The sequence below is a fragment of the Strix aluco genome, chromosome 5 (genome assembly GCF_031877795.1).
Source record: "Strix aluco isolate bStrAlu1 chromosome 5, bStrAlu1.hap1, whole genome shotgun sequence".
Classification (NCBI taxonomy): Eukaryota; Metazoa; Chordata; class Aves; order Strigiformes; family Strigidae; genus Strix; species Strix aluco.
In genome coordinates this window covers 58351546-58364818 of record NC_133935.1, presented here as the reverse complement: position 1 = coordinate 58364818, position 13273 = coordinate 58351546, and the positions used below count along the sequence as shown (strand labels likewise).

General features: G+C 37.2%; 1 protein-coding gene across 1 annotated transcript in view; it reads left to right on the top strand.

The window, feature by feature from the left end:
* Positions 1 to 13273, top strand: part of DOCK4 (dedicator of cytokinesis 4) — a 255555-nt gene that overhangs the window by 205488 nt on the left and 36794 nt on the right. The window contains exons 29-35 of the mRNA XM_074827524.1: positions 1029 to 1129; positions 1782 to 1840; positions 3976 to 4124; positions 5675 to 5760; positions 11019 to 11045; positions 11209 to 11304; positions 12999 to 13059. Coding sequence (XP_074683625.1) covers positions 1029 to 1129; positions 1782 to 1840; positions 3976 to 4124; positions 5675 to 5760; positions 11019 to 11045; positions 11209 to 11304; positions 12999 to 13059 — 579 coding nt within the window. The remainder of the gene's footprint in view (positions 1 to 1028; positions 1130 to 1781; positions 1841 to 3975; positions 4125 to 5674; positions 5761 to 11018; positions 11046 to 11208; positions 11305 to 12998; positions 13060 to 13273) is intronic.

The following is a 13273-nucleotide window of genomic DNA, read 5'->3' as shown; positions in this document are numbered from 1 at the left end:
CAGATGAGAAGACCAAGGAATGCGTCTGAAAAGACCCATTCCCATGGAAACCTGAATGAATATTCTGCCCAACCAAGAAACATCGGTCCAATTGCTTCATCATAAGAAGTGCAGAATTTCCTTCCTAGAGAGGACAGCGAGTTCCTGTTAACTTCCAGCAGAGTTGTGGATGCTTCTCTGAAAATCCAGAATCCTGTTAGAGATTGACGGGGATGTAGATTTATCTAGTTGACATAACTGGACGTGAGGAAGTTCCACAAGTTCAGAGGCTAAAACTGATAAGAGAATCGCCTGTAGACGAGGCATCTATGTTCCTTAAATTTCTTTAGCAATGTTATTACTACCTGCAGAACTGCAGTGTCTAGAGTAGGGCTCCCCCTACACTTCTTTCTTCCTCCTGCCATGAAGCATCTATAATTGCGTTATAATAGTTAGTATTTGAATGTATTTTAAATTTATCTTTAAATCTTTTCAGTAGAAGATTCAACATCTGATTCATAAGGCATGCACACAAAACTTCTGTATATTTGCAGTATGTTAACAAAACCTGGCTTCTGTTTTGTCCAGTGAAGCCTGCAGCAAGTGAGACTTGCAAATAACATTAAAAAGTAGGACAGGCCAGAGAATGACATTTCTGTTATGTGATAGCTTTTGAGGTGTCAGAATTTTTTAGTTTTTGGACTTAAAGGTATAATTTTTGGTAGTCTTTTATTTAAATATACCAAAAAAATGTTTTCAAATTTAGAAGGTAAGGTTTTCTGATTTGGAGGGATGAAAAAAATTATCTGCAACGTTTAAACTTTTACATGTAAGAGATGTAGAATATGTAAAATAGATATATTTCTGCTGAACATGTTGGGGTTGGAGAAAAGTATATGGGATGCAAAGAAATTTAATCAAAAACAGTTTGAGTAATTTATTAGTTGAGACTGAAACAAGTGATGTGATTTGAAAATTTGCATCTTGAGTGGTCATAAAATGGTGGTACTGAGAAAATGAAATAACCAAATGTCATATGCTTATTGTAGATATGGGATTCCTACTTTTTTCTTGCTGTCATTTTTATAAATCAGTTATGTCTGCAACTGGAGATGTTCACACCTTCCAAGAAGAAAAAGGTTTTAGAAAAGTAAGTCCTGCTGTCAGCTTCTAGAAAACTGTAACAGATTAAACACTTCTCAAAATGCATGACATGGGAGATTGCAAAAAGGCCTACCAAAAAGAGAACACTGACTAGAATGAGAGTTGGTTCTGGCCCTTTGTATAGATCTTCAGAGCTGACAGCAGCCTTTGCAGAAGTGCCCAAATTGGTTCAGATATTGGAAGCAAAATAGCCTTGTTGTAGTAGTGCCAACACTAATTTCCAGTTCATGCGTAAGTTGATTCACACTGGTTCAGGTGTTTCTGCCAGACACTGCACTGTTGTCTGTGTGAATTAATTGTATTTCTTTAAGCTAGAGCAAAACTATTCATTCTCAGAGAGAGAACTACAGCATATTGCTGCAAAAAATAGCTTTTGCTTCACAGCTGTGTTACTGATGTATAGCATTTAGAAAGAACTGATAGTTTTCACAATATTGCAAATAAACCTGGGTTTAGGAATCTGGTTTTAGCTGGGTACAATGGAAAGAGCAAAAACTTGGAAGAAATCATCACTTTTAAAGTAGTTTTTTATGACTACAAATGAGGCAGTTAATTTAACCGTGTCACAGAATGGCATATGAACTTGATTTTCTTAAATGTTTTTTCATTGTTTTGCTTTATTTTTTAATACATATCAGATATGGTGACATGCGGGTAACAATGGGATGTGAAATCTTCAGCATGTGGCAAAATTTAGGTAAGTAATTAAACACATCATCAGTAGCTCATAAAATGAAAAAACAATTTTTATTTCTTCACCTATTAAATACACTTGCCAGTGATAGAGGAGTCCTTGATAATTAAATTCACATGAAGTCTTGATTCAAGTTTAGGAAAACCCTGAAACCTTGAAAACCTTAGTTATCTGTAGTTCCCTTCTTTATAGCTAAACTCAGCTTTCTAAGCCTTGATACTGTGTATGAGCTATCCCTATTTCTTCAAAGAGAACTGAAAGAATGCTATCAGAGAACATTAGAGAAGAAAGTAGTGCTCTTTTTGGGCAGAATTATTATGCCTGGAAATATGTTTACAATTTTAGTTCTGTGGCCAAACATTTTAAGGAAGAGACATATATCTTAATTCTGAAGCTCTCTTGAGATGCTGGATTTGCATGAAATCTTCCCCTAAGTCCTAGTTGCACTAAAATATAAAGGCATAAACAAATCAGTGACCAATGTATAAATGACACATTGGACAACACAAGAAAAATAAATGCTTGAATATAAACTTAGGAACATTTTTATATTTCTAAGCAATAACTGCAAACTGAAAGTATGAGCATCAGAGAAATGCAATTAAATGTTGTTTGGGAAGAAATTGAAAACTGTGTAGAAGATTTGGACACTACGTTTGTCATATTTGTATTTCAATTATTCAGTAGTTCACTTCATTAAAGATATGAAGACCATGGTGGTTGCTGAGATACTGTCATCTCAATTCTATAAATCTTTTCCCCAGCAAGATATGTAGTTGTAAAAAAATGGTCTTTCTGATCAGCCTGTACTAGAAAGAGAAATGTTCAAAGCAAGAAGTATTTGCTTATTAATATCTCATTAACATTTGTCGTGTAGCATATTTTACTTATTTACAGTATTTAGTATTGCTTACTCACTCTAAGGCATCCCTCTAAATTACTTGGATACATGATGGGTATCTCTAAACTGGTATATATCAAGGATTCACTCCTGGGTCCCATCTCCTTCCTGCATGGTAGCATAAGACCTTAGTGTGCACCATCGCCCCACTCACGTTGTTTTCTGCTGAATGGAAACCCAGTATGCGGGCAAGGAGGAAATCATGATGCTTTTCAATAGGGGTGAGTTTTGTGGGGTAAAATATGGAGTTTATCTGGTAATGTGTCCAATTAAATACTGTAGGCAGGATATTTCATATAACTGATGTTATGCTAATCAGCATTTACAGTTCTCTTATGAGTAAGAGTCCTCATAAGCCTTGATCCTTGCACGGTAACCTTGCTTTCATATGGATATGCATCCCGGGATGTTTCCAGTAAAGGGAATTCTGATTTTCCTTTGCACAAACACAGATACCAAACAGAGCACCGAGCAGGGGTGACTGCCCACTGGAATACCCAGAGGTAGACTGGACGTAAATTAGTTCCCAGCTTGGAAAGTCAGTGCGTTGTGATTCATAATCCTCCTATTTTGAAGGTATCACAAGTCTTACTTGTGGAAAACTGGAACTGAATGGTCAGTCTTTACTGTATGCCATTCCTAGCTTTCCTGACAAAAACTTAGTTTTCTGCTAAGTAGAATATGGTGAGTTAATGGAAGATGTTTTAGCACTGATTTTAAAGTGAGTTGTTTTGAGAACAGCTGAGTCACATCTTCCCTTTCCTGCAGTCAAAACATGTACTTCCATTTCTATACTCACAAAACTAAAGATAGGTAGAAATCAAAATACTTATTTCTTTTTGATGAGCACAGAATATCAGACAGTTAGCTATTTTGTAAACACAAGAATGTAGAGCCTAGAAACCAAACCATTTCTCTGAAAAATAAGTGAAATGCCCAGAGAGTGCGTTGTCTCTGTTCTCCTTCTGAAAGACTTAACTTGGGATACAGGTAGCCCACTGTCACTTCTGAACTCAGTATTGTATAATAAAATCTGATGTATTCTGTTTGCCTTATATTCTTGTATTGTCTGCATCTTTTCAGTTTTTGGGCTTAAGAAATAGCCCATGCTGTGATGGACATGAGATAAAGAAATCTATAGACTTTTAGAGTGCTACTTTTTAATTCTTCATAATAGTTGGATTGCTTGATAGCTCAAAGAACACCCAATTCACATTCATGTTCATTTTCATTTTAGGGGAGCACAAGCTTCACTTTATTCCAGCATTGATTGGCCCCTTCCTAGAAGTGACCTTGATCCCCCAGCCAGACCTGAGGAATGTAATGATTCCCATTTTCCATGACATGATGGACTGGGAGCAAAGGCGAAGTGGCAACTTTAAACAGGTAGTGTGTGTGAAGCTGTTAATAAAACAAGATTGAAATTAAAGCACTTCAGAGAGTGCTGGTCCCAACCATGGGTGATTCAGGGTGGAGAAGGTAGCAACATTATACCTGTTGGAGAGGGATTACCAGGGTTTTTCCCTTTTTAACCTCTGCAGGGGTAGTAAGATTCTCCAATTAGTGCTATCATGTTAGTAATGTAAGATGAGGGATAAAATCCATGACGTGCCAAAGTGAAGAACAAAACTTGAGGTGTTGTCAACAAGGGTGATTTTGTTGTGGTGGTTTTTCATCTCTGCTTTACAGCAGTACAGACTACTGGTTAGATAGGATTCAACTAGCTTCCCTTCCGGTTAGTATGAAAAAAGATCATATGATCCTTCTGAGGAATGTTTTTCTGTAAGGATGCAAGTATTCTTTCTGCTCAAACACCTTCTTAACGGGCTAGGAAGGAACGACCAAGTGTGCCATCTGCTCCCACAGCTCCCACTCAGTTCTTTCAGACTGCCTCAAACCATTTCTCAGTGCCCTCCTTCCTGCTGCTTCAAATGAAGGAAAGCAGAAGTATTTGAATTACTTCCAGGCAATCATAATGCTTAGGGTGGGAGCTGTATCTGAAACACAAAACAAACTATTAGGAACGGAGGAGTGCATGTGATGTAAGTAGGTAGCTTTTCACTATCGATGTATAAGCTTATTGTTAAAAGTTACCATAAAAATGTTAACAAGGAGTGAGAAGTAAAAAACCCACTTCTTCTGCTTCTCTGTGTTTTCAGCTTGTGTTTAAATGTAAATTGTAATAGATTTATTCAAATAAAATGTCCTGACAACAGCTTGGTTTCTCCCTTAGATTTGTGGTTGCTAATACATAACTGCTAAAAAGGAGGTTTGAAATATTTACACACAGTGTAGCCTCACCTCTGTATGTTTTATAATCAATACACTTTAAAATATGTATTGAAGGTGTCATTAGTCACCAGATATGTTCTGTAAGTTTCTTTGATAGTTACTATGTAAATCCAGCAAATTGGGTTTCTAGCCAAATACACTGGCAAGAAAGGAAGGTTGGGAAACTAAGTCTGAGCCCCCCAGGTGTTCTGAACAGTATAGACATTTATAAAAATTAATTTATAAAGAGTGGGGTGCAGGTCAGAAAATATGATCTTTTTATTAAAGTCTAAGAAAATGGCTTGTGCTTACAGCCCTGCAGTGAGAATTCAGGCAATTTATTTGGGCTGTGTGCTTTTTGTCTGACTCCATAAATAGATAGCTGCCTTAGCAGCAGCAAATGCTACTCAGCCTGTAGTTTTAAAGTCACGTTGCTCAATTTAAATTAGCTCCCTCCCTCAAAAAAAAGAAAACCCCACAAACCTTGGGAATGATACCAGCTTCAAAGAGATGAAGTGACTTGGTCATCAGATTTACATGACTGACCAATAATTCCAAGATGTGCATTTAGCAAAGTCCCTTACATAAAAGCAGATCTTCCCTCGATTTTCTCTAATCTTATTGAAGGAAAAAGAAGCTGTTTACACCACACTTATATGTTGCAGGTGGAAGCAAAACTGATTGACAAACTGGACAGCCTAATGTCGGAAGGTAAAGGTGACGAAACATACCGAGAACTCTTCAACAGTATGTGAGTAATATGTTTATCTTACACTAATTCCTTGAGTTCGGTTGGTTGTATCAGATGCTAATGTAGAGAAGTAATGCTTAAAACAGTTGTGAATCTCGTTTTGGTTTGATTTGTTTGTTGGGGTTTTTCTTCTGAAAATCTGAGGAATAAAACATTTTATGGTGTTGTATGGCATCTGTAAAGTCTGACTGTACTTCTTGCATACAGCTATAATTGGGAAAGGCTAAATTCGTTACATCACAGAATATTGTCTTCACCTACCTACTAATTTCAACATCAGAAAAGCAAGAAATGCTTCACAATTGCATAGGGTGCAGGTAGAGCTCAGATGGAGCATTTTGAAAACAAAGTGTGAGAATTCATCAAAAAGCTGTTTAATAAGTAATGTTCTATTGCCAGAAAGTTGTACTCATCTGTGTAATGTCACTTGTTGATTTCTTGATTTATTTATTCTGATCAGATTATTTATTATTTTCTTTTTTAAATTATTTGTTAAGCTGTTAGTATATTTTAATAAATGACACATCACTGAAATCTACTAGGAAAAGATAATAATAATGCTGAAGTCCCTAAGGTTGCCATAAGTTATCCCATTGACCAAAATAAATGATTGTCACAGAGTGCAGGTACAAAATAACTAACTGAACTCTGTCTCTGTTGTTCCTCAGAACTCAATTTCACCTAAGTGGAAGATTTCACTTATTTCTGGTGTGTTTAGTAGGAGATGTATTGTTCTTCAGGATTCCAGGCTGTGTATTCTTCAGTACTATTAAACACAGTATCTTTTTCTGTTTATATGGCTTATTAACCATTCCTTCTTCTTTAAGTATTCATTTTAGCTTTGTTGTCTTTGCTTAAATAACAACATTCAGATCTCAGTGTCTATGAATAGCAAACATATAAAAATCTGTAATTGTATTGAGTTGAAAAAAATAGAGTTCCTAAATGTTTATCATTTACACAAGCAAAAGTGGGTAGAGAGATTAGGCAGAATATTACGGAAATGGATGAATAATGGCAAACAACAGTACAGTATGCTAAAGCAGAACTTTCTGTAATTATTCATGAAATTTTTCATAATCTGAGTAAAGATAATAAAAGGTAAGATTTCAATATTTTAGTAATACAGTATTCTAACTTCAGAATTAAGTCATTAAGGGAAAAGCTCTAATTATAAAATGAAGCTTGAATGCATTCTCTTGTGCAAAATACATCAAGATGTCTGTCACTGGAATAACTTAAAATTCTATAAGAAAGCATATTGATATGAAATATAGTTACTAATTTTTTTATGGCTTTGAGTTAGATTTAAACTGGGGGATGTTAAACAAGATACAGTGAAAAATGGTGAGAGCCTTTTATAAATCTAAATGCTGGAGACATAGTCATAGTAATTTAAATTGCAAAACGTCTCACAGCATCAGTATACTTGTTGTTTCTGTTCTGGTATGACAGAAGTTAAAACTAAACGCTTTGGGAAATTTCAAAGTAACTGCTCAAGTGCACTTCCAGCTTAAGAAAAATTAGTATTTATCATTAGTTTTTTATCTGAGTTTGATTTGACTCCATACACTAGCACCTCTCAAGAGGAGAGCTTTCAGAAGGTACTCATCTAAAATGGAGGATGATGTAGTGTTCTAGGGTATGTGAAAGAAAATTATTAGAATCAGATGGACAGTTTAGGGACCTGAATGCAAGGGATGGGGTCAGTTAGCCTGAGATTTCTTTTTTTCTATTTCTTCCATGGGTAATTTAAACTAAGCAATATTAGAGTGTCTTTAGACAATGCAAGAAAGCAGACTTGCTTAGGCTGAAGTGACAGAGACGTGGTATGTACTCAAGGACTGTGAAACAGTAATACAGTTCTGTAGCAAGCAGTGGTTTTGTAGTCTTTAATGAAAGCAAATGCTACAATATTACCTGATCTTTCTGAAGATTTGCCATGTTTGGTTTTGATAGGTACACTTGGGAGCCAAGGGGATGCACACACCTACTTTGGATACAGTCTAGTAACTGCAGTGGGTGTGACACTTTGAGGTTTTGTCATGCTTTTTGTTTATTTTGTCTGAATCGGAAAATGAGTTTAAATCTCTCAACTCCCACGTTAACGGCTTTTTTTTTTTTTTTCCAGAGACAATCTCTGCATCTTTCCTTTGAGCATCTTCTATTTTTATGGACAAATTATAAGAGTCTCTGGACATATCTAAAATAATATGTTCTTAGTATTTACTACTTATAACAGCATTATCTTTATCAAATGAAAAGACGTAGTGAAAGCAGAGGGAAGCTGACTTGCTTGTTTTGAATCAGTGTCTTTCTAGGGACTTGAATGTGACTTCTCAGTGATTAGCTCCTGATGTCGTCTGAAGAGCTGCAAAGCATGGAGTAGTGAACATTTTGCTACCATGAGAAACTAGATTTTGTAATTGCTACCCAGTGTAACCATGGTATGAAAGGTGTCCTGATCTACATTTACACTGTAACACAGCAATTGAATTCTTAGTTAATTAGCACAGGGAAAAGAATGATTTCACTTCATTAAACAGCTGGTGGTTAGAACAAAATCCTTGGAAGACAAGGGATATACTCAGGTAGCTCTTTTGTGCTGAATCCAATGGATGCTGCCAGTTTGTTACTTCTGTAGCTGTATTCCAGTTTGGCCTAACAGAAGCCATTTCAGGTTTGGAGGTTAAATGGCCACATTATCGAAGCACAAAATCTGGGCTAGTGAGCTCCCCTGGGGACCTGACAATGAGGTTTCTCTTTGAATAAACTGGAGCTCACATTCAAGCTGATCAGGCATTTAACGCTGAGCTCTGCCAATTTGTGGGTGATTTCTCTAGCCATGAAGCTATTATATAAAAAGTGATGACTGCTACCTCTCTCATGTTGTCTTCAGTCTTAATGTCTTCCCCCAATTGCATGACTGAATTCAGCACCACCCAGTCCATTAGACTCTCTCTGGACTGAGTCTTTCAGAGCCCTTCTGAATATTTTTGTGGGGTTTGGGTAGCACCTCACTCATCACTGAACTTTTGCAGCAAAGTTTGACTTTGACCCAACTGACTAGATGAGGGAACCTCTGGTTATAGTGAGGTAGCTAGAGGACTTTGTACTCCAAAATAGACATCAGGATGTTTTAAGGCACCTCTAGGATTAGATGCCTGTGAGTTAGTGGTCTGAATAAATCTGTGATTTAGGCATATAAAATCCAGTTGCTACATGACCGAGCTAGCCTGAACATGGTTCTAAGCCTGGCATTCTTTCCTGGAGAGCTCTGATCCTCTGGGTCCCCACACTCTCTTATTCTTGGGAACCCAAGACTTCAAAAAAAAAAAAGCAAACCACTGTTGTTCAAATGAGCACAGATGATAGGCTATAGTAGCTTGGATAGGCAGAAACTTTTTCATTGTTTCTCTGTGTTGTTTACCCCCTTTAGTGCTTTGTAGAACATAGCATCTTGGCTATGCTTTGGGACCTGTAAGTAATTTAATTCTATCTAGATACAGCCATGAGGAAGCTGAGGGATATATTTGAGTAGCTCTTTCGTTCTGAGTGTTCTGTGTACTGTGGTGAAAGATGAATGATAGAGAGAAGAAGGCATGCATCAGAAGGCACGTCATAAAATTGTTCAACTGGTGACATTGATGTTAGTTTGAATAAGTACTTGGAATGTATCTACACAATCCATTTGTAGAAATTGTATATTTATAATGAGTATGTCAATACATTTAGGAAGAACATGCATAAGTCAAATGCAGATGAAAACCCTCTGTTTTAAAGGAGAAGTCAGACTTCTGCTGTTTTTCTACAGGAACTATAGGTAATTATTTTGATGAATTTAGGTGGAAATGTTCCTGTTTAACACAGGGTTGAAAGGTAATAGGAAAAATCAGGGCAGTAGTCAAGTCAGTGCTTAATAATGTAACAGACTCTACTCTTATTTCTTGTTAGACACAAAAACTTGTATTGAAAGGAACATAAGGGGTTTAAAAGCAAATTAAGTTAGCCTGCATATGGAAAACAGAGATGCCAGATTAGTGCTTCAGCCTCTTTGGTTAAGGATGGTCTAGTAATCTGTCTCTGGTAGCAATGACAGGTAGCCAGTCTCTGAATGTGAGGGAAAGACATCTGATTGCCTCTTAAAGAGGAGAGTCTTAAGATTGATGAAAGGGTGCAGAATGAAGATCAATGTTTCCTCCTTGCTTCCAGCAGAGCACAGCTTCATTTAGGTCGAATTAGTTTGGAGAACTGCATCTGTGACATCCCTCCGAATGTAAGGAGCTGAACAGAGCTGGAGTGTATAGCTAGTGCAGTTGGCATGTAGGAGTTACTGAGCGCTGTTATATGTTTGGTGAAATTTGGACGTAGGAGTCTTATGGGACTGAACATGCTCAGTATAGATGAAGGTCAGTAGAGCTGACAGCTTGCCCACTGCAGACAGAAGGTTCGGAGATGCTATTAACAACTCTCTAAAAAGCTCTGAGTATATGGATGTGGCAGTTTTCAGAGACTTCTAAGTAGACCCATACCTGAGTGGATTTTCAGGGAGACTGCTAAAATATCTCCATGGACATGTCACCCATCTGAGGTCCTGCACCAAAGCATAAAAGTAACACAACTCTGTAGAGAAATATTTCCTTGTTCATTCTCAGAGAGAAATGTGGGAAATTCATGCCCAAATGATTAATATTTGGTAAACCTAAGCAGTGAAAGTCAGAGGTGTGTAACAGAAATATTAAGTATAATTTTGCCGACAGCTTCACTTACACCACCGTTTAGAAATCTTTTCACTTCAATATGTATTCTGCATTTACATTAGTGTAAGAACTCAACAGTTTTTAATAAAAGATCTTATGACAATTTAAGCAAATGAAATTTTACACATGCATGATAGTATGTTCTCAGAAGGAAATATTAAGTGAAGAGGGAGAATCATCTTATTAAAATCCCTTCCCCATTCTTAAATTTCATGTGTACTGAAATATTTATTAGAGAGGAGAGGAGGAAAAATCTTTGTTAAAAATGTTGAGGTCCCATTGGGAAGGTATATTGAGTTGATAAATACTCTTTTCTAGGTATATGTTTAAACTCCCCATTTTCTGATATATCATCATGAAATTAATATATCATTTTTTGTAAGAGTTCTGTTAAGTCTTTGGGATATTAATATATTCTGAAAAGTAGGTATTTGATATATTTTAACCTGATGCAGCTAATATAAAAATCATTTGTTTTGTCAATGCTTCCTGGACTAGAATTCCACTTTTTGGTCCTTATCCTAGGTAAGACATTGTTTGCAAATTGTGCTTCTTGGGAGGGTGTTTGTAAAAGAAAATCTAACTATCGAAGATGTTGCTAAGGTATTAAGGTACTGGTAAAAGCAAAGTGGTTGTCATAGTGACAGTTAAAAATAAACGGTTAAATTGTTCTGGCTTTTTTTTTCAGTCTACTGAAGAAAATTGAGCGGGAAACATGGAGGGAAAGTGGCGTTTCGTTAATCGCCACTGTGACTCGCCTCATGGAGAGGTTACTGGACTACAGGTGAGAGATTATCACAATTTATAAGTAAGGTTGCCATCTTCAAAATATTAGGGGGCAAATACGGTGATCTTGCGCAAATGGTGACTGCATGTGGACACATCAACTGTACGTGCTCACGATCTCTGTCAGCAGCTGCTTAGTCAACAGGAAAATGTAACAAGCAGGGTGAAAACCAACCAAGAAGCCTCCCCATGGTATGAAAATCCAGTGGCATGAACGAGTTTCCTATCAAGGAATATAGGAACTTTTGGCAGTAGGTTAGTGACTCAAGTCTGTCTGAAGATACAGAGCTCAGTACTAATCACCTGACAGTTGTTTTACAGAATATGTAAAATTCTTATCACTATGTCAAGCATGCTTAGTTATAGTGTCAGGTGTGTAGTAAGTATGTATACAAAGATAAGATCTCTGGGTGAGGAGCTTGCATCTGACTGTACCACATGAACAAAGGAGAAAGAAATGGTAGTTGTGTGCTCCCTTTCAGGAGTGGGAGACTGAAAGGGATTTTCTCAGTCAGTTGTGAAGCCCATGTAGAAACTTCAGACTTCAGCTTAGTCCTCCTTATCACCATCAATTGTAGCACTTTCTAGAGCTTAAGTGTTAGTTTTTTTCCCTGGTTCCATAGGGACACATCGTGAGACCTGGTATTCCACTTGCTATCATCACTGATAGTTTGAAAGGAAAGCTATTTCGTCAACAGAGACTGGACTCCTAATTTTTAGAAGCCTGGCAATGCTATTCCTCTTCAGGGACTGGTTGGACTGCAACCTTCAGGGCCCTCAGTCTTTCAAAACAGTTGTGTATACTAGTAGTTAGGAGAGTATTTGGGACAATTGTTTAGCTCATGTATACAAGAATGTTTTAAAGTTACGTTCAATTTCTTTTAGTGACTGCATGGTGATGTCTGCCTGTTATTTTTCTATTCCAGCATGGTTATACTGATTGTTTTTCCCTGTGTGATAATCAAACTCTGCATGGTTCCATTTTAACTTTTGACTTGGGGATCAGATCTGTGGTTTTCCAAAACAATAAATGATACTAATTATAAAAGTACTACTGAGGAAAATTCGATGGATCTTGGAGCATTTTACAGAGCAGATCAGTGTCATTCTGTTTTTTTAGAGGAGGAACTAATGCTGTAATTCCATAACCACTTTAGTTGTACACTGTCTCTGAAGAAAGCAAACTCATCTTTGCTCATTCCCTCATTCACATCACCCTCTTCCTTACGCCAGCACAAGTGTTTGTGTTGCACTGTGGTGATCTGACTGACACGGGTTAAACTATAACCCAGAAAAAGATGCTGCCTGGCCTGTATCTCTTCCTGAGTTTTGTCAGGCAGCAGTGCAGGACTGGGAGGAGGAGGAGGACTGCCTCTTTTGGCAGCTGTGCTGGCTTCTGCTGGCATAATTTGAGCACAAGGTATGAAGAAACCAAATGATCTCTAACAGTCACCTAGGCTCAATGACAGAACCAATAAAAAACATTGACTTTCTTGATGATTGAAGTATTCCATGTCCTAGAAAAGGAGGCATGAAATCCCTTACACAGCTGGGTCAGCTCTTCACCCGAATGCCTTTGGGTTGCATCATTTCGGTCAGCTTCCTGAGCCAAATTAGTCTGTTTTCTGAGATGTGCTTCACTATAAGAGGATAAACATCATTCCTTTTGACTTTCATTACTTTCTGTTTTAGGGACTGCATGAAAATGGGAGAAGTGGATGGCAAAAAGATTGGCTGCACTGTTAGCCTTTTGGTTTGTATAATACTTTTTCTTTCCCTTTTTGATTTCAGTTAAGCATTTTCTAGTATACAGCCACACATTTGAATAGGAGGTACCTTGCTTCTTGACGCAGTTTGAGTGGAAGTTGACAGAACAATACTGCACTTAGAATCACTGATTTTTTTTTCAGGGTGAAATTGATACAGTGGGGCGTTAAGTCTTCCTTTGCATTTTATAGTTGGGCTCT